The following is a 23,090-nucleotide window of genomic DNA, read 5'->3' as shown; positions in this document are numbered from 1 at the left end:
CCAAAGTGCTGGGATTACAGGCAGGAGCCACACCACGCCTGGCCGGTTTTTCTGTTTTTGAGATGGAATCTCGCTCTGTCACTCAGGCTGGAGTGCAGTGGCACGATCTCAGCTCACTGCAACCTCTGCCTCCTGGGTTCAAGCGATTCTCCTGCCTCAGCCTCCCATGTAGTTGCGTGCCACCATGCCTGGCTAATTTTTGTGCTTTTAGTAGAAGCTGGGTTTCGCCTCTACTAAAGGCGAAAATGTTGGCCAGGCTGGTCTTGAACTCCTGAACTCAGGTGATCCTCCCGTCTCGGCCTCCCAAAGTGCTGGGTTTACAGGCGTGAGCCACTGCGCCCGGCCGTATTGTCATTTGTTGTTTTCTAATTTCTTATCTGAAAATAAACTTGATCAGGGACTTTATCAGAAATATTTTATCATTGCAGTTTTACAGAGGATACAGACATGTTTTGCAAACTCATCAATCTTCTGGCAAAATATTAACATGTCCCTTCCATGAGAAACAGAGATAATATGAGTACAGTTGTCCCTTAGTATCCCTGGGGGATTGATCCCAGGCCCCCTCCCATATCAAATCGAATATCCTCAAGTCCCTCGTATAAAATGGCACAGTAATTGCATATAACCTATGCACATCCTCCCATATACATTAAACCACCTCTCCATTGCTTATAATACTTATTACAGTGCCTACACATCACGTCATTCACGTGAATTCAGCGTACTGCTCAGCCCACAGCAAATTCAAGTTTCACTTCTTGCAACTTTGTGGAATTTTTTCCCCCTGGCTATTTCAGTCCACGGTTGATTGAACGTGGAACCCACAGACACAGAGGACCAACTGTATTTTGTTTCCTGTTCATTTAATTTAATATAAGGATAGAATGTGGAGCATCCAAGTGAATTCCTTAGGATTGATATATTTGAGTGATTTGTTTGATAGCTATCTCAGAGGGCAGGGAATTTTGTTAGGCATCTTTGATCCTAGTTGAGCAAGTGTACCTGGTTGGACCATAAAAAGAAATGTTGAACTGCACTGACCTGCTTCTATTGGGACAGGCTATGGCACTTTACCTTATTTCTATGGAAATGTTGGTGACATTGTTGTGAGTCCTCTGCTGGTGAATTGCTACAAGATTCCACAGTTGGAAAACAAAGATTTGGAACAATTAGGGTTGACTGGCAGCCAATTTCTGAGCGTGGAAAACATGATTCTTCTGACGATACAGTATCTTGTGCGGCTGGGTAAGTCATTTTCCGTAATCATTTGCTAGTGACTACTTTTGAGGGTTTTTTGTGATGTACTTTTTCTTTCTTTCTCACGTTTATCCTCCTATCTGTTATTTTTCTTCTTTCACTTCTGATGTTCTTTCCCTTCATCTGCATTCTCTGTAACTTTTCCCTTTCCTCTCCTTCATTTCTTTTCTACTCCTTTCCTTTCCATTGCTTCTTTGGGTCCTAGAGGAGATGAATTGCACCACCTAGTGTCCCATCTCATGATGCTCCAAAGGTCTCCAAAGTAGTTAAGGTAGGCAAAACCTTAAAGGGTTGTACCTTGAGCACCCCTTCCCTGGGGAGCTTGGCTAGGCCTCCTTTCTGAAAGTGCACCTACCATCTGATATGCAAACACAGCCATTGTCTTAAACAATTATTTTCCAGTTTTCCATTTAGCCTTTTTATCTTGTTTATCCACTGGCCCTACACCCATTTTTTTTCTTCTCCAGCTACACCCCTTTGATGGAGTCCCATCGTGCTTTCCGTCATTGAGGTCATAACCCTGGACCTCCCTGGAAGGTCTCTAAGTTATAGGGTAAGGGGGATATGCAGGTCACGAACCCTTCACTTCCTGTATCTGATATATCCTCCTAAGCCCCAAAGTGGGTGTATGCAGGTGCCCTGACAATACTAGAGTGGCTCAGCAGCATTTACATCGAAATGTCCTTTATTTTGCAAATGACAGTAGGCCATCTAATTATACACTCACTCTAGGACTTCAAGCCAGTGATTTACTTAGAAAAATATTTGAGATGTGGCCGGGCATGGTGGCTCGTGCCCATAATCCCAGCACTTTGGGAGGCCGAGGTGGGCGGATCACCTGAGGTGAGGAGTTCGAGACCAGCCTGACCAACATGGAGAAACCCCATCTCTACTGAAAATACTAAATTAGCCGGGCGTGGTGGCGCGTGTCTGTAATCCCAGCTACTCGGGAGGCTGAGGCAGGAGAATTGCTTGAACCCGGGAGGCGGAGGTTGCAGTGAGCTGAGATCACGCCATTGCACTCCAGCCTGGTCAACAAGAGTGAAACTCCGTCTCAAAAAAAAGAAAGAAAGAAAGAAAAAGAAAAATATTTGAGATGTAAAATTAAACGTAAAAATATTTGTATGCACTTGTGGAATTTTTTAATTTTAGAAAATAAAAATACTTCAGTGTTAGGAGATAATAAAAACACTGGACTAAATAACTTTAAAAGAAAAAAAAAAAAAGCTTTATTAGGGCATATGCAGTCTTTGGTGCATTAGCTAGCAATCTTGACTAGAACTCTTTGTGCCCTGAGAGGCTGACTTGACGTGGGCTCTGCTTTGACATGGCCTTTTGAAATTTACAAGGCACCAATTTCCCATGAGAGCTGCTAATGATGCTTATTGAAAGGTAATACAATTATAAAACTCACCTGGGTCCACAGCTCATTTGATGATATAATTTTAATTGCTACATACTGAAATTAGATTGTAGACTGTGTTCTAAGATCTAAAGCCAACTTCTAAATGCACCCAGAATTAGTAAAACCAGGCTTCATAGAGTGATGATATTATAGCCAACCAAGCAAATCACTATAGCACTCTTTTTCAGTTTTGTTTGTGTTTGTTTGTTTGTTTGTTTGTTTTGAGACCGAGTCTCACTCTGTTTCCCAGACTGGAGTGCAGTGGTGCGATCTCAACTCACTGTAACCACCACCTCCCGTGTTCAAGCAATTCTCATGCCTCAGCCTCCCAAGTAGCTGAGACTACAGGCATGAGCCACCATGCCCTGCTAATTTTTGTGTTTTTAGTAGAGACAGGGTTTCACCACGTTGGCCAGGCTGGTCTCAAACTCCTGACCTCAGGTGATCCACCTGTCTTGGCCTCCCAAAGTGCTGGGATTACAGGTGTGAGTCACCACGCCTGACCTCTTTTTCAATCTTAATAGCAATTTTTAAAATCAGAGTCTAATTTAATTAAATGAACCAAGTGGTCAAAATAAAATATCTTTCCTTACAGTACTAAACATTGTTATCTTTTGTAAAAAAAAAAAAAAAAAGAAAGAAAGAAAGAAACAATTTCAATTTAATGACACAGATTCTTCTCTGCCCTGCAGGATCAATTCTCTCCAGAATTTGACTTCCAGTCAATCAATTAGCCTGTCAATATACATGAATAGCTATTTCTCTTTAAAAATCTAAAGCTTTGTGCATTGAGACTTCTCTATACCTCAACAACTGTTCTGGTGTCCTTAATTTATTATTTATTTATTTATTTATTATTTTTTGCCTCTGGAGGTTTCAAGAAGGCAAGCAAGAATAGTTTCACATATGCCATAGATTATAGACATTAAAAAAATAAATCTAAACTTCTAAAAGAATAATTTTAATACTTCAGCAGCTCAGTTACTTAGAGGTAACAGAAGAAGAAAAGCAAGATTCTTCGAAGGAACATACCTCTCCTACTTTTTAAAAATCTTAGTCATTTCACAATCTGAAAATCTTTGAAGTAGATAATGAAATCAGCAAATCCAAAGATTCTTGGAAGCCTCTGAGTCTATTTAAACCTTGACTTTTCTTATTAAGGTAGTTCTGTCTGAAAAGTCGTTAAAACTGATACCTCGACTAACCTAAGTTATTGGAGATCAGCACTTGAAAGAAAAGATTACTGTTATCAAGCTTACAAAAGTGGAGAAAAGACACCTGCAATGCAATTGTAAAGGCTGAGGCTGAGGCACTGGGTGTGGTGGCTCACGTTTGTAATCCCAGAACCTTGGGAGACCTTCGCAGAAGGATCACTTGAGCCCAGGAGTTTAAAGCTGCAGTGAGCTGTGATTGTGCCACTGCACTGCAGCCTGGCAGACAGACTGAGACCTTGTCTCTAATTAAAAAATAAAAATAAAAAAAATTTTTTTAAAGGCTGAGGATGAAAAAGTGATAGTTGATTTTTGGAAGCAAGACATTTTACTCTAAGAAGTCTCTTACCTCATTTAAAGTTTAATACCTTTTCCCCCACTTCTTTTTTTTTTTGAGCTGGAGTCTCGCTCTGTCGCCCGGGCTGGATTGCAGTGGCCAGATCTCAGCTCATTGCAAGCTCCGCCTCCCGGGTTTACGCCATTCTCCTGCCTCAGCCTCCCGAGTAGCTGGGACTACAGGCGCCCGCCACCTCGCCCGGCTAGTTTTTTGTATTTTTTTTTTTTAGTAGAGACGGGGTTTCACCGTGTTAGCCAGGATGGTCTCGATCTCCTGACCTCGTGATCCTCCTGTCTCGGCCTCCCAAAGTGCTGGGATTACAGGCTTGAGCCACCGCGCCCGGCCATTCCCCCACTTCTTGATTCCTAATGGTACATCAGTCAAAACTCTATAAAAGCGAGCTTTAAGGCAACAAGGGATGTTGTGAATATGTTTAGTAATGTTATTTTCCTAGAATGTCTTCGTACTTTGAATTAATTATGCTTCCTGATAGAATATGTTACTCAGTCCTGGAGTCAGTCTTATGGACTATTAACCAGGCCCCTGAGCTTTCAGGTTGTTAATGAAAGACAGTAGGGAATTGGAGACAACCAGGGCCACCTGCTTTTCAGCTGTCATGTTCTGGTGGAAGAAAGCTTTAAATAGATGACCACCTTCTATCCACTTTGAGCTCACCGAAAAGTGTGTACCTAGTGACAGTTACCATGATGCCAATTTGATAAAGCTGAATGAAGATCAGACGTCTTGGTGGCTCCTGGTGATTTTTTTTAAAAAATGTCCTTCCACATTCCCATCAAGTTTTCTGAGAAGGACAGTAGAGGCCAGGCATGGTGGCTCACGCCTGTAATCCCAACACTTTGGGAGGCTGAGTAGGGTGGATACTTGAGGTCAGGAGTTTGAGAGTAGCCTGACCAACATGGAGAAATCCCATCTCTATCAAAAATACAAAAATTAGCCGGGCATGTTGGCGCACGCCTGTAATCCCAGATATTCCAGAGGCTGAGACAGGAGAACTGCCTGAGCCCAGGAGGTGGAGGTTGCAGTGAGCCAAGATCGCGCCACTGTACTCCAGCCTGGGTGACAAAGGGAAGCTGTCTTTAAAAAAAAAAAAAAAAAAAAAAAGCAGCACAGAAGAAACACAGACATAATGTATACATTACTATTTTCTTGCCCTGTTTCCATGTATAGAAGAGAAAAATCTGTTTATGAGAATTCCACTCTCCTACCTCTCCCTGGCCTCCACCCAATCCTGCAAAAACTGTTTTCTCAATTAAAATTGTTTCTTTTTATAATGTATAAGATTTTATTTAATTTTCTGTGTCTGAAAAGCATTACTAAACGCCTACTTTTCTTACTTTCCCAGAAAAGATGGGAAGGGCCAGAGAAACCACTTAGATCCCTATTAGAGAAAGGAATGGGTCTGACTCACTTGTGGTGCCTCCTTCTCATGCAGAAGTCCAGCCCATCACCCCCTTGTTCTTCCATAAAGGGCTTTTAGCAGTGGGTTCTGGGGCTGTTGCTTGGTCTCAGATCACAGACACCGAGGTGTCTGAGCTGGTTTATGGGAGCCTGAGTTTCAAATCTTGGGTTCACACAGCAAAATAAATGATTGAATAGAGGGAGTGACTATATTCTCACTGCTTTCAATTTAAACAAAATGTTGAAATCTTAGTTCATTTGTGTCAGTTGGATACCAAACATTGACTTGCTTACTTTGTTCTAAAGACGTTGAGTTTCTAAAGAGAATAAGGAACAAAATCCCCCTGAATACAGGGGCCACAGGTCAGCAGTATAAGTTTAGCCCCAACTGGTTAGAGAAAAGGGCCAAATGGCATATTTAACAGTCCAGAATGCTGAGGAATAACTAGATCATGAAAGCGTTCTCTATCTGGGAAAAGTGTGAGGCTGCCTTCAATATAACTTGGGAGTGAAAAATAATTAAACTTCATTTCCTGATGCACAGTATTCTCAAAATTAGGCTTAGAGGCAATACATTAAAATGTTTTCCAAAATGCCTATGACTAAAATGAGAACTGAATGAAACTTAAAATTGGTTATATACCAATAGATTGGCTTCTTTTTTCTTTTTTTTGGAGACAGAGTCTCACTCTGTCACCTAGGCTGGAGTGCATTAGCACGAACTCGGCTCACTGCAAGTTCCGTCTCCAGGGTTCATGCCGTTCTCCTGCCTCAGCCTCCCGAGTAGGTGGGACTATAGGCGCCCGCCTCTGCGCCCAGCTAATTTTTTGTATTAGTAGAGACGGAGTTTCACTGTATTAGCCAGGATGGTCTCGATCTCCTGACCTCGTGATCCGCCCGCCTCGGCCTCCCAAAGAGCTGGGATTACAGGTGTGAGCCACCGTGCCCAGCCAGGCTTCTTTTTTCATCAGTCATTAACAATTTCCATAATGCTAAGCTTAATAGGTCAAGAAATAGGCCATGTGCAAGGACCAGCTCCAAGGGCATACTGTGGAATTAATGGTTTCGCTTAGTACATCCTCTTTTAAAAAGATCAGGAACACAGAAAAACAGAAGCCTGGTTTTTTACAAAAATTGAGGCAGAAAGAAAAATAATTTCGCAACAGGAAATGATTAGTAGGACTCTACTTGTCACCACTCCAAGAAAAAGAGGTTATTTTCTAGTTGGAGTATGTATGATGGGCTGAGAAGTACTGCAGGATAGCACATGGCTGTATGTCTCTCTTCTACCTATGATTCTTTAAATTCCAGCTGTAATTCTCTTCTATATAGGTCCTGATCAGGTACCTCTCAGGGAAGAATTTGAGCAAATTATGCTGAAAGCTATGCAAGAATTTACTCTGAGAGAAAGAGCCCTGCAGATAGGTGCTCAGTGTGTCCCTGTGTCACCAGGACAACTCCCCTGGCTTGCTAGATTAATTGCCAGCGTATCTCAAGACTTGGTTCATGTGATTGTGACCCAGAACTCTTTGGCGGAGGGCATTTCAGAGACCTTAAGGACTCTCAGTGAAATGAGACACTATCAAAGGCTACCAGATTATGTGGTGGCAATTTGTGCATCGAAAATCAGAGGAAATGAATTTTGTGTGGTAGTGTTAGGTGAGTAACTTTTTTGTTTTTTGTTTAATCAATTCATTTGACCATTTGTCCATTTAAAAATGTGTGTTGTGTGTTTCAGGCATCCACATAGTCAACTTCTGATTAATTGCTGGAGCTTGGGCTCATCCTCCTAATTTTAACTTTCCCTTTCCTTCTCAGATCAGGTTTTGTGTAGCCCTCAGTTTGGCTGGTGCCCCTGTCAGCTGGTTGTGGGAGCATTATTTCAAAGCTCTCCCTAGTAACAGATACCCCTGTCTCATGTAACTGCTGTCCTTTAAAGATTTTGGAAATGTTACTACTCTAGCATGTGATAAAGCCAGTGCCACAGGTGGCCTAAGCCAATTAATCGAATTTGCCAGAAAAGTAGTTCATATATTCCCCTTCTCACTGAAGAGTCTATTTAATATTGTAACATCGACTCTAAGGAAAAGATTCAGAAAGTTGGTACACTACAAAACTGGGGGGTGGGAGGGGATTTTTGTTTGTTTGTTTTGCACTGTGCAAATTTTCTATCAGGCACCCTCCTGGGTAGCCATTTGGACTACATTTTGCTTCTCTCCTCTCTGTGGTGAATGGCTCTCACCTCTTCGGAGCAAAGAAGCTAAGAAAGTCCCCTCACTTTGACAAAACCTGTCTGCCCATTTTTCTGTGCTACATGTACTTCCAGAAAGCTTCATCAGTGTGATACATTAATATTTTTTCATTTTTGTTAAAAGCATGTTTATATTTTTAAGGCAAATATTCACTATAACCATGCAAGCACAATTTTTATTAAGGTTTTTCATACTCTTCCCTAGTCTGTTTTTCCTACATGTTCTCAGCCCCTGGACATCTGCCCAACTGGCCAGCCCTGGGGCAGCTGTGGTGTTACCCACAGCCCCTGGTTGGGGACAGGGACCTTCCTTAGTCATTAAACACAAACGTGCAGATTTTCAGTTACAAACATAAGGTACATCATTTTTTTTTTCGTTGATCATCTGTATTATAAACATTTCTGTTTCTGTCTAGAGTCAGAATTGATATTTCAAGTGCTGTATAATTGTCCACACCTTTTGGTGTGTCATAATTTTCTCAACCTAAGTCCCTATGGTGACATCCTTTGATTGTTTCCAGTTGTTGCCATTGTAAGTAATGTTCCAGCAACGTTTGTTCTGTTGATGAGTTTTCTCTTCTCCCCTCCATCCTGCAGGTCAGCACCAGTCCCGAGCTCTGGCAGAGAGCATGCTCACCACAAGTGAGTTTTTGAAAGAAATTAGTTATGAGCTTATCACAGGAAAGGTCAGTTTCCTGGCATCACATTTCAAAACCACATCATTAGGTGAGTGGTTGTAAGATTTGGCAACACTACCAGCCCCTAGTTGTGTGATTTTCTGAATTTAAATCTTAGCTTGTCAACATGAGTGTGGAGCTCAAGCTTGCCAGCTGATCTTTCATTTGAAATGGTTTATCCTAAGTATTTTGTCACTAACACCACAGGAAGCAGTAAGGGGGTCTAGAGGAAGGCACATTGGTACCGGATTCAAAAGTCTCAGCTCAGTCGCAACTTCGTTGAGTGACCTTGGGCGAGTTTCTCTCTCCCTGGAACTCGGTTTGTTCATTTGTTCCTTCCCTTTCTTCCCTTCCCTCCTCCCTCCCTTCTTCCTTTCCTTCCTTCCTTCCTTTTTTTTTTTTTTTTTTTTTGACAGTGTCTCACTCTATCGCCCAGGCTGGAGTGCAGTAGCATGATCATAGCTCACTGCTTGACACCACCCCTCTTCACAGGCTCAAGCGATCCTCCCACCTCAGCCTCCCAAGCAGCTGGGACTACAGGCATGTGCCGCCATGCCTGGCTAATTTTTTAATTTTTTGTAGAGACTGGGTCTCCCTTTGTTGCCCAGACTGGACTCCAGCTCCTAGCCTCAAGCAATCCTCCTGTGCCTTGGCCTTCCAAAGTGCTGGGATTACAGGCATGAGCCACTGCGCCCAACCTGGAACTCAGTTTTCTAATCCCATTCTGCCTGCTTTTGAGTATTAGGGAGTTTGAGATACAACATGTGAAAGCATGTAAATTATAAGCACTATATCAATGAGAGTAATTCTTGCTATAGAGACACCAGTATACTCTGACGATGGCCAAGTGTAAATGCTGATATGAATTTCTGGCTGACCAACAAATCTACTGAGAACAGCCTAACTGCCCAACTCAGGCAGTTAGTAAAAACAAAACAAACATATCCTTCCTCGTAACCTTCTTATCTCTACTTTATTTTGTAATAGGCGATGACCTAGACAAGCTGCTGGAAAAAATGCAACAAAGAAGAGGAGACAGTGTGGTTACCCCTTTCAATGGAGACCTTAATGAATGTGTGTCACCCCAGGAGGCTGCTGCTATGATTCCCACACAAAACCTGGGTAATGTCATCTCAGACCAAAAGAAGGAAGTCAGTCCTTAGGACAGACGTTATAAAAACTAAGTCATTCTAAGGGTTTTGAGGATTCTTCAAGTCACAGACCACAACAGCCTTTTCCTGATTGTCTACATGATAAACCTGGTTCAAATTAAAAATGCTTTCCCATGTGGCCTGGATCAAAGGCCTTGTTCCTAGTAAAAGTCTTCTGGAATGAAAATCCAAGTCAAAGACTTTATCTTAAGCACTCTCTCTTTTTTCTCTGAAAGATTCCAGGACATTGGCTTATTTTCCTCCACCAGCTGTGCCCAGAGGACTTCAAGAAACTGTCTGAAAGAGTCAGACTACAGGCAGTGCAGGGCCCCTACCTCCTGCTCCTTCACTTACTCTCTGACTTGTAAAACACACATTATCTCAGGGATAGTGAGGCTTTCTTGGCAGATAGAGCAGCGCTGCCGACATGTCATCTGCCCTACAATAAGCTGCAGGGGCTCAGAGGGGGAGTGTCAGGGATGAGGAGTCTGATTGTTAGACTGGATTCGTTTGGGTTCAGATTCCTTCCCCAGTTCACTGATTGACAGGGATGACATAGGACAGAACAGAAAAAAGAACAGGAGAAAGGATAGATGGGAGACAGACCCTTATAAGCTGCTGCTGACAGCCACTTGGCCCCCACTTGATAGGAATGTATCATTTATATATTAGGAGTGTCTCAGGCAATAAAAGTAGCATGGTTTGGCAGTCAGCTCTGTTGTAAAAACAAATGCAAATACAGGCAATAAAATGTTTTGACTTCTCAATGGTATTTGGTAATAAAGTGATCATCCAGATGATCTAAAATGTGTTTATGTTAACTGTTTTGAATTATTAACACATTTAGAATTTAAACATTCTCAGAGGACTTACAGATTCCCAAGTACATTCTTGGTTCCCTGTTTAAAAAATCTTGTTTAAAGATGTTTTTGAAATGACAGCCTAACTGTATTAAAAGACATATTTTGATTAGTAGTCTGTGGTACAAAGACTATTTAGGCTTCTATTTAAAGTTGCATGTTTGGGCTTTTCCAATGGGTTCTCTCAACCACTAGGGAGACCGTCCGTATAAATCTCCACTAGCTGTCAGTGTCCATGGTAACTGGGCTATGTTGACGGACTGTCTTTGCCTCAGCTGCATTTGGTTTTAGAAAACATTAATTAGCACAGGTTAATTAGGCCCTGTTGCAGTTAAACTGCCACATGTGTTCCTGATAATCACCAGCGCTTTAAAGAAGCATTGGATGTTGCCTGCTCGCGCGCTTAGCTGGCTAAACTTGTTTCGTTGTGTGGGGATGTGCATGCATGTATAAGAAACATTGATTGCTTGATTATACTTGCAATAAAAAGCTACTGACCTGCTTAGAGTATCTGGGAAATGTTTTTGTAATACGTCACCTGCTGAGTGGCCAGCTGGCTATGTCATGAGTCAGGTGTCTTCAGATAGTCCAGGCATCAGCACTGGAGCTGGCCACAACCACCTAGACCTGCCAGGTCACAGCACTGGCAAAGTGGAGTTGAGTGGGAAGAAAGGTGAAGGTCATGTCTCCATGACCCACGTTATGTAGTCACTGGGAAGGGTATTTCCAACCATGTTGCAACTGACTTGCTGAAGAGGAAATGTTTACTGTAATGCCATCCAGAAAAGCTCAGGGGGACTCGGCATTATGATCATTATGGCATCTCCTCTTTCCTTGAACTGGGTCGGGTCTGGGACACTGGCCTGTGCTGATATTTCTAAAGAAAACCGGAAATGTTCCCCTTTTCAGAGATGAGTCCTGGCTCCAGCTGTGAGAGTGGAGTCTGTCTCCTCCACTTCTGGGTTGGGAGAGGGGTATTGAATTAGGCATTTGTGAGATAATCAATCAATTTTAAAATAATACATTTGCAAAACTGCCACGTCCACTCCTGAGCACATCCTCTCATCCACGTTTCAGGAAAAATAGGCAAATCTATTAAAACTCATAGAGAGTGCAAATAGCAGGTGAGAATTCTTAGTGAGAGTGTATTACATTACTGTCTGTGTGGTATGTGTCCTCATAGAGATTCACAGTGGCCATTATGGAAGTAAATTAACCTTGTTCTCTTATGACTTCTTTTTAAATTTTAGATTTAGATAACGAAACCTTCCAAATTTATCAACCGCAGCTAACAGTTGCCAGAAAACTCTTATCCCAGGTGTGCGCTATAGCGGACAGTGGCAGCCAGAGCCTGGACCTCGGTCACTTCAGCAAAGTAGACTTCATCATCATTGTCCCCAGATCGGAGGTGCTGGTTCAGCAAACTCTTCAACGGATTCGACAATCAGGTAAGAGTGAACTTTCAAAGAGGAGCCCACCTAGATCCAGCTGCAGATCCCGCTGCCTCTTTTGCTTAATCCAAACTTTTATAGGATGCTTAAAACCTTCTTCAGTAATAAAAATCATAAAAGCACTTTGTTATTTTGGGTTTATCTGAAGTTTTCCCTCAAAGTACTCTGTCCTTTTTCCCTCAAGGTCAAGGGTAAATTGCTATGCATGTTTGCCAGATATCGTTAAGTTCATGATGTAATCAGTAGGACTAGAATCTGGTCATTTATTGATGAAGAGAGATTTTCTCAAGGCAAGGATGGCCCTGCATGAGTTGATGGTGTCTGTGCCACCTGAACTCCTCCCACATGCGGGCCTCATTTGCATAGGTGGATTCTTGGCCATTTAGCACGTCACCAGCACATCTGCAACCTGGAAACCGGAACACCATCCCCTATGTCATCTATGACATTCTTTAAGAAAAAAAGGTTAGCGTTACTCCTAATAACTTTAAAGAAAAAAATGTTTTTCCCAGAAAAGGTAGAGAGTAAAAATTTTACAAGTCTTAAAAAAAAAAAATGTTACAAGTCTGTGGTAAATAATAACCCTTTTCAAAAATAAAATTTGATTAGAATTACAAGAAGTTATAAGGAATTTAGAAACTTGGGACAGCTGTAAAATGCTTGCCTTTGTAAACTAGGTTTGAAAAGGAAATCATACATGTCAAGTTGCTTCTGATTACCTTAGCTGAGGAACACACACACACACACACCTCATAAGCAGATTTTAGATCTGGAAGATGACTGTTTTTGCCAGAGTAAAGAATTTTACTTTCGGCCGGGGGCAGTGGCTCACGCCTGTTATCCCAGCACTTTGGGAGGCTGAGTTGGGTGGATCATTTGAGGTAAGGAGTTCAAGACCAGCCTGGCCAACACATGGTGAAACCCCATCTCTACTAAAACTACAAAAATTAGCCAGGTGGTAGTGGCTCATGCCTGTTATCCCAGCTACTTGGGAAGCTGAGGCAGGAGACTCACTTGAACCCGGGAGGCAGAGGTTGTGGTGAACCGAGACACTGCAATCCAGTCTGGGTGTCAGAGTGAGACCCTGTCCCCCACCAAAAAAAAAATAATAATTTTACTTTCAATATATTTAAAAACAGATAGGAAGCAGAAAAATCCAGAAGTGCTTAAAATGTGGTTTATATGTTCATACCTGTCATACTGTGCCTCTCAAATTTTATCCTACATACAGATCACCCGGGGATGTTACTAAAATGCAGATTCCACTTCAGTGGGTTTGGGTTGTGCTCCAGATTCTGCATTTCTTTTTTTTTTCCTTTTTTTTTTTTTTTTCTTTTGAGACATAGTCTCACTCTGTTGCCTAGGCAGGAGTGCAGTGGTGCGATCCTGGCTCACTGCAACCTCCATCTCCTAGGTTCAAGCAATTCTTCTGCCTCAGCCTCTTCTAAGTAGCTGGGATTACAGGTGTGTGCCACCGCTCCCAATTTTTGTATTTTTAGTAGAGACAGGGTTTCACTATATTGGCCAGGCTGGTCTTGAACTCCTGACCTCAAGTGATACACCAGCCTCAGCCTCCCATAGTGCTGGGATTACAGGCGGGAGCCACCACACCCAGTCTGGAGTCTGCATTTCTAACAAGCTTCTAGGGATGCCAATGTCAGAAGGCCACACTTTGAGTAGCATGGCTCGATAAGAAATCTTGCTTGATGGTACTTTTAAAAATAACTAAAAGAGTATTGTAATTGGATTGTTTGTAACACAAAGGATAAATGCTTCAGGGGATGGATTTACCCTGATGTGATTATTACATATTCCATGCGTGTATCAAATTTTCTCATATACTCCATGAATATATACTCCTACTGTGTACCCACAAAATTTAAAATTAAAAGTTTTGAAAAAAGGCCTCATGTTCTAGAGGCCAAATGAGCTGACTGACAGTACATTTTTCCCTGTTTCTATCTCTTTAACCCCTCTTGGTGGCTGTGACTGACATGAAGTTTTGTCCACGTCTTCTGGAGGCCCAAGTGCCTGGTTGACAGTGCAGTCTTCTTTTTGGACTGTCAGTTTTGGAATGACAAGTTACAAAATGACTTGTTGGAAATATCGACCTGTAAATGATGAGCTGGAAAAGGTCAAATGCCTTCTCTCACAGCTCTTCCAAAAACCACAGTGAGTTCTCTCTCTCAGCTACTGGCTTATTTCTGCATTTATTTTTCCTGCCCCTTCTCCAGTATGGGGAGTGGATGGATGGGTGTTGGTCACATCAAGCAGTAGCCAGATTTTTTGTTATTTTTTTTTCTTTCATAACACGGAGGAAGGACCTTGTCTTTTAGGTATTTTACTTGTACCAGTTGGCATCTGTGGCCTCCCTGAGTTTGTGATCTGATATCCCAAATTGTGTTTGAGCAAACACATCATGGCACCTGTTTGAAGTGACGAAATCATCTGCAGAGCCTTTTCCTGAAATAACCTCTCAGTGACCTGCACTTTCACCTTTCCTAATAAATGCAAGCTCCTAAATAAAGCCTTGCATTTTTGACAGATGAAGAAATTGTACAGGTTCTTTGCTTTCTCTTCTCAGTGCCCTCAGATTTTTCTTTTTTTTTTTCTTTTTTTTTGAGACGGAGTCTTGCTCTGTCGCCCAGGCTGGAGTGCAGTGGCCGGATCTCAGCTCACTGCAAGCTCCGCCTCCCGGGTTTACGCCATTCTCCTGCCTCAGCCTCCCGAGTAGCTGGGACTACAGGCGCCCGCCACCTCGCCCCGGCTAGTTTTTTGTATTTTTTAGTAGAGACGGGGTTTCACCATGTTAGCCAGGATGGTCTCGATCTCCTGACCTCGTGATCCGCCCGTCTCGGCCTCCCAAAGTGCTGGGATTACAGGCTTGAGCCACCGCGCCCAGCCAGATTTTTCTAAAGTGAGTATTTTAAGATTGTCACCTCTCAAAAAGGTACCAGAATTTGACCAATTATATAAGCTTAGAATCCAGAAAAAAAATCAATGTAATAGACAGGTTTGGCACACTCAAAGCAAAGCATATTTTTAGAATTATTCACATCTGGCTTTGGCATACATACTGAAATTTTTGCTGCAAAAACAATCACTTCTGTATATTTAAACATAACTTTATTTTGTTACAAAAGCATGATTATGGTATGCCTTATTTTAAAAAATTAAAGTAGAAACATTTAAACGTTTATAATCCTACCATTCAAGGGTAACCACTGTTAAAATGTTGGCATTAACAAATAATACCTAGCGTTCCACCTCTCTTCCCTGCCTCTGTTTTTTTTCACTTGGCATTACAGTGTGTACCTTTTTCCGTGTCATGAACATCTTTTGTGAGCATCATTCTTTTTTTTTTTTTTTTTTTTTGAGGCGGAGTCTCGCTCTGCCGCCCAGGCTGGAGTGCAGTGGCCGGATCTCAGCTCACTGCAAGCTCCGCCTCCCGGGTTCACGCCATTCTCCTGCCTCAGCCTCCCAAGTAGCTGGGACTACAGGCGCCCGCCATCTCGCCCGGCTAGTTTTTTGTATTTTTTAGTAGAGACGGGGTTTCACCATGTTAGCCAGGATGGTATCGATCTGCTGACCTCGTGATCCACCCGTCTCGGCCTCCCAAAGTGCTGGGATTACAGGCTTGAGCCACCGCGCCCGGCCGTGAGCATCATTCTTAATGAATGTGTAGTCACATCATAATTACAAAAGTATTTGTTTTGATATTTAAATACCTTCATATTCTTGGAACACATACAAATTGATAGAAGAGAAAGGACTAGAAGCATGTTAAAATGTATGGAGGAGAAATTGTTCTGGGTAGAATAAGTAGCAGGAGATTATCCATTAAAATAACTCTTTAGGGCCAGGTGCAGTGGCTCAAGCCTGTAATCCCAGCACTTTGGGAGGCCGAGACGGGCGGATCACGAGGTCAGGAGATCGAGACCATCCTGGCTAATATGGTGAAACCCCGTCTCTACTAAAAAAAAAAAAAAATACAAAAAAAAAAAAAACTAGCCAGGCGAGGTAGCAGGCACCTGTAGTCCCAGCTACTTGGGAGGCTGAGGCAGGAGAATGGCATAAACCCGGGAGGCGGAGCTTGCAGTGAGCTGAGATCCGGCCACTGCACTCCAGCCTGGGCGACAGAGCGAGATTCCGTCTCAAAAATAAAATAAAATAAAATAACTCTTTAAAATCATAGCTATTAAAACAAAGTTTTTGAGAAATCATCTGACTTAGTTTCCTCATATGTCATCATGTGAATTGAGAAGAGCCTAGTTTGCTTAAGGCCACAGAAGGTAGTAACCTTAAGAACAAGGACAGTTTGTTTTTGTTTTTTGTTTTTTGTTTTGAGACCGAGTTTCGCTCTCGTTGCCCAGGCTGGAGTGCAATGGCGCGATCTTGGCTCACCGCAACCTCCACCTCCTGGGTTCAAGCGATTCTCCTGCCTCAGCCTCCCAAATAGCTGGGATTACAGGCATGCGCCACCATGCCCGGCTAATTTTTTTGTATTTTTAGTAGAGATGGGGTTTCTCCATGTTGGTCAGGCTGGTCTCTAACTTCCAACCTCAGGTGATCTGCCCACCTCGGCCTCCCAAAGTGCTGGGATTACAGGTGTGAGCCCCCACACCTGGCCCAAGGACAGTTTTTTTATTGTTGCATGCCTAGTGCCTCATTTCATGCCTCGCTTGGGCCTGGCACCAGCAGGTGCTCAACTGATGTTTGAATGGAGGGCTAGAAGGAGAAAGAGATGGGCAGAAGGAGAAACAGTGTCTAAGGTCTCTGTGTCCTGGTTGCATTTGCCTCCTTTACTAAAGAAAGCATTCCAGCAGAGCCTGCCAGGAAAAGCACCCAGGCAGGGAAGAGCTGCCAGAGTATGCAGAAAGGGCACATCCTTGGCAGTGCCTGCATGGCTGGAAGTAAAAGGATGAAAATAGAAACCATCACGTTGTTGCAGACCCAGCACTAAAGTGAAGCATTTGAAACCTCAGCTCACATTCTGATGAAGAAATGAAGGAAAGAGGGGAGGGAGGAGGAAAAAGGAAAACAAAACAAAATATCATAGAAAGAATTTGAAGGTTAAAAAAAATGAATGAAGTGGGTTTAACATCTTTTAAGTTTGCCTAATGTTGGCTTGTAACTGCTGGAGTGATCTGTGGAGAAGGAGCATTTTTATACTATAGGAAATCCTTTTGTTTTAGTGTCATTTTTTTAGAACTCTGAAGTTGTAGCATGAGTCTTCTAATTCAGAGGACCCCATATTCTGTGAATGAGAATACTTAGCGTACTGGTGCCATCCAAATGCAAGCCCATTTCAGTTCAAGGTGAGAGGGAGAAGTACAGGAAGTGACTGCCCGTTTTTCACCTCCCTGCTTATAAAATGGTGTTGGTGAGAACCCCAGCGAATGGGAACGGGTCTGGAGGTATCCAGGCAAGGAAGTGTTATCCTGTCAGGGGAATGACACAAATCTGACACTTTAACACATGCATGATTATAAAAAAGCTAGAGAGACGTATTTGTTTGCTGATATATAGATTACTCTATTCAAATGGACATAAGGCAGTTATAAGGAAGCAGTAGACATTGCAGGGGAAGTGAAGAGAGAGAGGAAGCCATTCCCACTTTATTTCTTTTTCCTTTCTTTCTTTTTTTTTTTTTTGAGATGAAGTTTCGCTCTTGTTGCCCGGGGCAGTGGCACAATCTCGGCTCACTGCAACCTCTGCCTTTTGGGTTCAAGTGATTCTCCTGCCTCAGCCTTCCAAGTAACTAGGATTACAGGCACCCGCCACCACACCCAGCTAATTTTTGTACTTTTAGTAGAGGCAGGGTTTCACTGTGTTGGCCAGTCTGGTCTTGAACTCCTGACCTCAAGGGGATCCACCCACCTCAGCCTCCCAAAGTGCTGGGATTACAGGAGTGAGCCATTGTGTGTGGCCGGCATTCTCAGTTTCTAAAAACAGATTTTATTGTGGCAGAGCTTTCTTCTGTAAGATATCAATTAAAATAAGAAGAAAATACATTTTCTTATCTTTTTAAATAACAAAAAAATTTTTAATTAAAAAAAAAAGACTTTTTTTTGGTCTCACCAACCTTATACTCCCTTGTTGGTCACTTAAAATTTCAACAGAAAAAAAAGATAGTATTTTTTGTTCAGTGACTAAGACACAGGGAACAGGTGCCCGGGAAGAATGTACTGGGAAACTACTCTGTCCTGAGGTAGAGAAAACACAAGAGATTGGTCTTTGCAAGTATAACCCAGCACATGCATTGCTATCCGAGGGATGGCCCAGCCAGTACGGAACTCTCACTACCTTCCATTCTCACCCTTAGGCACATTTGCCCCCTGCTTCACCATAGTCACAGCCACTGCCCCCTCGTCATACCCTGGACCCTGCGTAATCCTGGAATCACCCATTCAGATGGTCCCAATTTGAGGCCACACTCTCCTTTGCGGCATATTCAACATCTTCTCACTGTGTGGGAAAGAATCGACCTTTCCAGTTGATGCCATGCTAAATTCTTGTTTGTTTTTTTTTTGTTGTTTGTTTTTTATTTTGAGACTGAGTTTTGCTCTTGTGGCCTAGGCTGGAGTACAATGGCGCAATCTTGGCTTACTGCAAACTCCACCTCCCACGTTCAAGAGATTCTCCTGCCTCAGCCTCCTGAGTAGCTGGGATTACAGGCATGTGCTACCACTCCCAGCTAATTTTTTTTTTTCGAGACAGAGTTTCGCTTTTGTTGCCCAGGCTCGAGTGCAATGGCACAGTCTTGGCTCACTGCAACCTCTGCCTCCTGGGTTCAAACGATTCTTCTGCCTCAGCCTCCCGAGTAGCTGGAATTACAGGCATGCACCACCAAGCCTGGCTAATTTTTTTGTATGTTTAGTATAGACGTGGTTTCACCATGTTGGTCAGGCTGGTCTCAAACTCCTGACCTCAGGTGACCCACCCACCTTGGCCTCCCAAAGTGCTGGGATTACAGGTGTGAGCCTGTATCAGTCCCGGCCTAATTTTTGTATTTTTAGTGGAAATGGGGTTTCACCATGTTGGCCAGGCTGGTCTCGAACTCCTGACCTCAGATGATCCACCCACCTCGGCCTCCCAAAATGCTGGGATTACAGGCATGAGCCACCACGCACAGCCCTTTTTTGGTTCCTTACTTGGTTCTCTCTCTCGTTCTCCACAGTGGCTATCATGGACTCCATTTCACTCCTCAAACCCCAGACTTCATCCCTCCTTCTCTCTTAGCAAATGACCATGCTACCCCATCCAAAGAAAAAAAAAAAAACTTCAGGTAAAAACTTGCCACTAGGCCCGGTGCGGTGGCTCATGCCTATAATCCCAGCACTTTGGGAGGCCGAGTCAGGTGGATCACCTGAGGTCAGGAGTTCGAGACCAGCTGGGCCAACATAGTGAAACCCTGTCTCTACTAAAAATTCAAAATTAGCTGGGTGTGGGGGGGTGTGTACCTGTAATCCCAGCTATTCGGGAGGCTGAGGCACGAGAATCACTTGAACCTGGAAGTTGGAGGTTGCAGTGTACTGAGATCGCACCACTGCACTCCACCAACCTAGGTGACAGAGTGAGCTCTGTCTCAAAAAAAAAAAAAAAAAAAAAACTTCAGGTAAAAACTTGCCACTAGGCCCGGTGCGGTGGCTCATGCCTATAATCCCAGCACTTTGGGAGGCCGAGTCAGGTGGATCACCTGAGGTCAGGAGTTCGAGACCAGCTGGGCCAACATAGTGAAACCCTGTCTCTACTAAAAATTCAAAAATTAGCTGGGTGTGGGGGGGTGTGTACCTGTAATCCCAGCTATTCGGGAGGCTGAGGCACGAGAATCACTTGAACCTGGAAGTTGGAGGTTGCAGTGTACTGAGATCGCACCACTGCACTCCACCAACCTAGGTGACAGAGTGAGCTCTGTCTCAAAAAAAAAAAAAAAAGAAAAAACAACAATAACAACTTCCTGCCTGGGAATCTAGAAACCTAACTGTGTATACACCTGTCTTTTCCCCTTCCCTGCTGATCAGTGGAGGAGTTGCCGTGCTCTGTTTCAGCCTGACCCACACACCTCACCCCAGATAGTTTCCACCTTTGAGGGACCTCACACTATTGCTTTTCTTCTCTCTCATTGCTTCAACTTTTTTCTTTCTGGGATCTCATTCCATCAGTGTCAACCTGCCCCCCTCTCTCAAAGACAAAACAAGACTCTGTTAATCCCACCTGGCTCTCCAGCTCCCTTCCTCCTCCCAAGTGCCAAACCAAGAGGGCAGTCCATCGTCACCTCCATCCCCCAGTCACTCCCCAGTGCCTGGCAAACTGGCTTCCACCCTCACAGCACCCTTGCCAGTATCACCAATGACCTTTTTAGTCCTTATCTGAGCTTTTGGCAACACTGGAGACCTCCATTCCTTTTGTTAGATTCCTTCTGGTTCCTCTGGCTGCCAGGGCACGCTCCTTCCCAGCTTTTCTCCCACTGTGTGTGTGTGCGTGGTGCTCATGCACACCCTGCAGTTCTCCAGCCTTGGCATTCAACGCACTGTGTGTTGTAGTTGTGTGTTTATTAATGATCTTTCTCTTCAGCCAGAAAGTAAAATGAATATTTTACTATGCATGAATATTTGCTGAACAAATATTCAACATTTTGTTGAATTTTAAGTTCAAATCTATTTTGAAAGGCAAACACAGGAATAATATTTAAGGTTTGCTAGCCCTCTGGCAAAAACAAATTTAGTCATTAAAACCCATGTTCCAGAAATCTACTTTGGCCAAGAGTAAGAGACATTAGTTAATGTGTTCCCTAAAAGGTTATTAATCTAAAACCTTTAGGTTTAGATTAATAGGGAACACGGTGACTCCCAGCCACCACTGGCTCTGTTCTAGAACTCAATGAGTTACAAAATGTCAGGAAGGAAGAAGTGCTCCTGGTGCTCCTACATTCCCACTCATGTCAAAAGTGAGATTTAGTATTTAGACACAACCCTGGATCTCTTAGTACCATCATCAGTGCCACAGGTGCGCCCTGCTAATACCCACGTTTTATTGTGGAGTTGGAAAGATGTGACAATTTGCTTATGATTCATTAGAAAATAAACTTGTTTAATTCCATAGAACTGTGATAAATTAAGTTAGTAAGGAAACAGAATGAAAGTGACCTTTCTTAGACTGGCCATTGCTCAGTGCTTCTGACATTTTCAGATTCCTTACCTCTGCTTATTTTTGAAAAACAAAACAAAGCATGAAAGCTAAGTCAGAAGCTAATGAAAAAGTTTATTTGTTCTTTTTGTTTTGTGGAGTCTTGCTCTGTCACCCAGGCTGGAGTGCAGTGGTACGATCTTGGCTCACTGTGACCTCCGCCTCCCAGGTTCAAGTGATCCTCCTGCCTCAGCCTCCAGAGTAGCTGGGATTACAGGTACACACCACCACACCCAGCTAATTTTTGTATTTTTGGTAGAGATGGGATTTTGCCACGTTGACCAGGCTGGTCTCGAACCATTGACCTAAGGTGATCCACCCACCTTGGCCTCCCAAAGTGCTGGGATTACAGGTGTGAGCCACAGTACCTGGCCTAATGAAAAAGTTTATCTATGGGATGGAAGAGATAGGTATGGAATGACTATAATTTTGAGTTTTGAGCCTTGAAAATGGTTTATATATTCAAAAATAAAATAATGGGGAAAGGCACACTTAAAATTTAATACAAACAAATGAAGGAACCTAACTGCATATCACATTGACAACATTAACCACACAGCAAAAAGAATTAATTCAAGTAATTTTTTAACAGTTTCCTTATTGTATGTTGTTTATGTGACATATCCTATGGGGTTGAAAAGATTGAAAAGAAATCTTAAATTTTAATTAGAGTGTTTGTTATTGGGAGTATTACTGATAAATTTAAAACTATTTTGTGTATGTCATAGGAGAGAGCAGACAGCTAAATAGTTTAATTTTTTTTTTTATGAGATGGAGTCTCACTCTGCCGCCCAGGCTGGAGTGCAGTGGCGCGATCTCGGCTCACTGCAAGCTCCGCCTCCCGGGTTCACGCCATTCTCCTGCCTCAGCCTCCCGTATAGCTGGGACTACAGGCGCCGCCACCTCGCCCGGCTAATTTTTTTGTATTTTTAGTAGAGACGGGGTTTCACCGTGTTAGCCAGGATGGTCTGTATCTCCTGACCTCATGATCCGCCCACCTCGACCTCCCAAAGTGCTGGGATTACAGGCGTGAGCCACCGCGCCTGGCGGTGCTTTCAGTTTAATGTTGAAAACCAGGGTTCTCAAATGAAAGACGGGAACTTCAAATGTGAAATGGAAAAATAAGAAATATTCATTTTAGGTTTAAATTGGCGATAAAAGGGTGAAGTCATAATTTGAAAAAAGAAAAATACTTCTGTCCACTGAAAGACAGGGTCTCACTCTGTTGCCCAGGTTGAAGTGCAGTGGCATGATCATGCCTCATTCCAGCCTCAAACTCCCAGGCCCAGATGAACCTCCCACCTCAGCCTCCCAAGTATTTGAGACTACAGGCACGTGTCACCACACCTGGCTAACTGCTTTTTAGAGATGAGATCTCACCACGTTGCTCAGGCTGGTCTCAGACTCCTATCTGTGAGCACATGGAGCATTTAGGTTTGGGCTTCTTAACACCATTCCCCACTGTCCCAGCTCTGAGGTGGAAACATTTCTGGAACATTTTGTTGTGCCAGAAAGTGAGAAAGTGCAAAGATTGATTGGAGCATGCCAACAGGGGATTTATGGCTAAATTTGGAAATTTTGAGCATCCCAAGGAATGATAGCAATGGATTGCAACCTATTGAAAATGTTTTTAAAACCCATGAGTCCAGAGCAATACTAAAAAATAAAAGGAGCAGGAGAAGTGAGACGTTAGGGGAATGCCTTCTCTACAGAAGAGTGCCAGTTAATAAATGCAGGAAACATGATGGAATTAGAAAATCCCCACTTTGTAGTACCATTATGTAATTATTGATTCTGACACAGGTGGATACTAAAGCCATTGAATAAAATGTCATTGGGAGCTGGACACGTTGGCTCACGCCTGTAATCCCAGCACTTT

The 23,090-nt window shown here is 43.0% G+C and overlaps 1 protein-coding gene and 1 non-coding gene across 2 annotated transcripts in view; one reads left to right on the top strand and one right to left on the bottom strand.

The window, feature by feature from the left end:
* Positions 1-23,090, top strand: part of GREB1L (GREB1 like retinoic acid receptor coactivator) — a 305,480-nt gene that overhangs the window by 218,807 nt on the left and 63,583 nt on the right. The window contains exons 11-15 of the mRNA XM_033178167.1: positions 1,063-1,248; positions 6,965-7,291; positions 8,481-8,609; positions 9,548-9,682; positions 11,822-12,019. Coding sequence (XP_033034058.1) covers positions 1,063-1,248; positions 6,965-7,291; positions 8,481-8,609; positions 9,548-9,682; positions 11,822-12,019 — 975 coding nt within the window. The remainder of the gene's footprint in view (positions 1-1,062; positions 1,249-6,964; positions 7,292-8,480; positions 8,610-9,547; positions 9,683-11,821; positions 12,020-23,090) is intronic.
* On the bottom strand, positions 8,104-8,208 carry LOC117064278. The gene has a single exon (XR_004429351.1). It is a non-coding gene; the product is annotated as a small nucleolar RNA SNORD23 (small nucleolar RNA).

This window comes from Trachypithecus francoisi, unplaced genomic scaffold (assembly GCF_009764315.1).
Source record: "Trachypithecus francoisi isolate TF-2019V2 unplaced genomic scaffold, Tfra_2.0 Lachesis_group19, whole genome shotgun sequence".
In the NCBI taxonomy this organism is placed as follows: Eukaryota; Metazoa; Chordata; class Mammalia; order Primates; family Cercopithecidae; genus Trachypithecus; species Trachypithecus francoisi.
The sequence above is the reverse complement of the archived record's forward strand: the minus strand, read 5'-3'. Positions and strand labels throughout refer to the sequence as shown.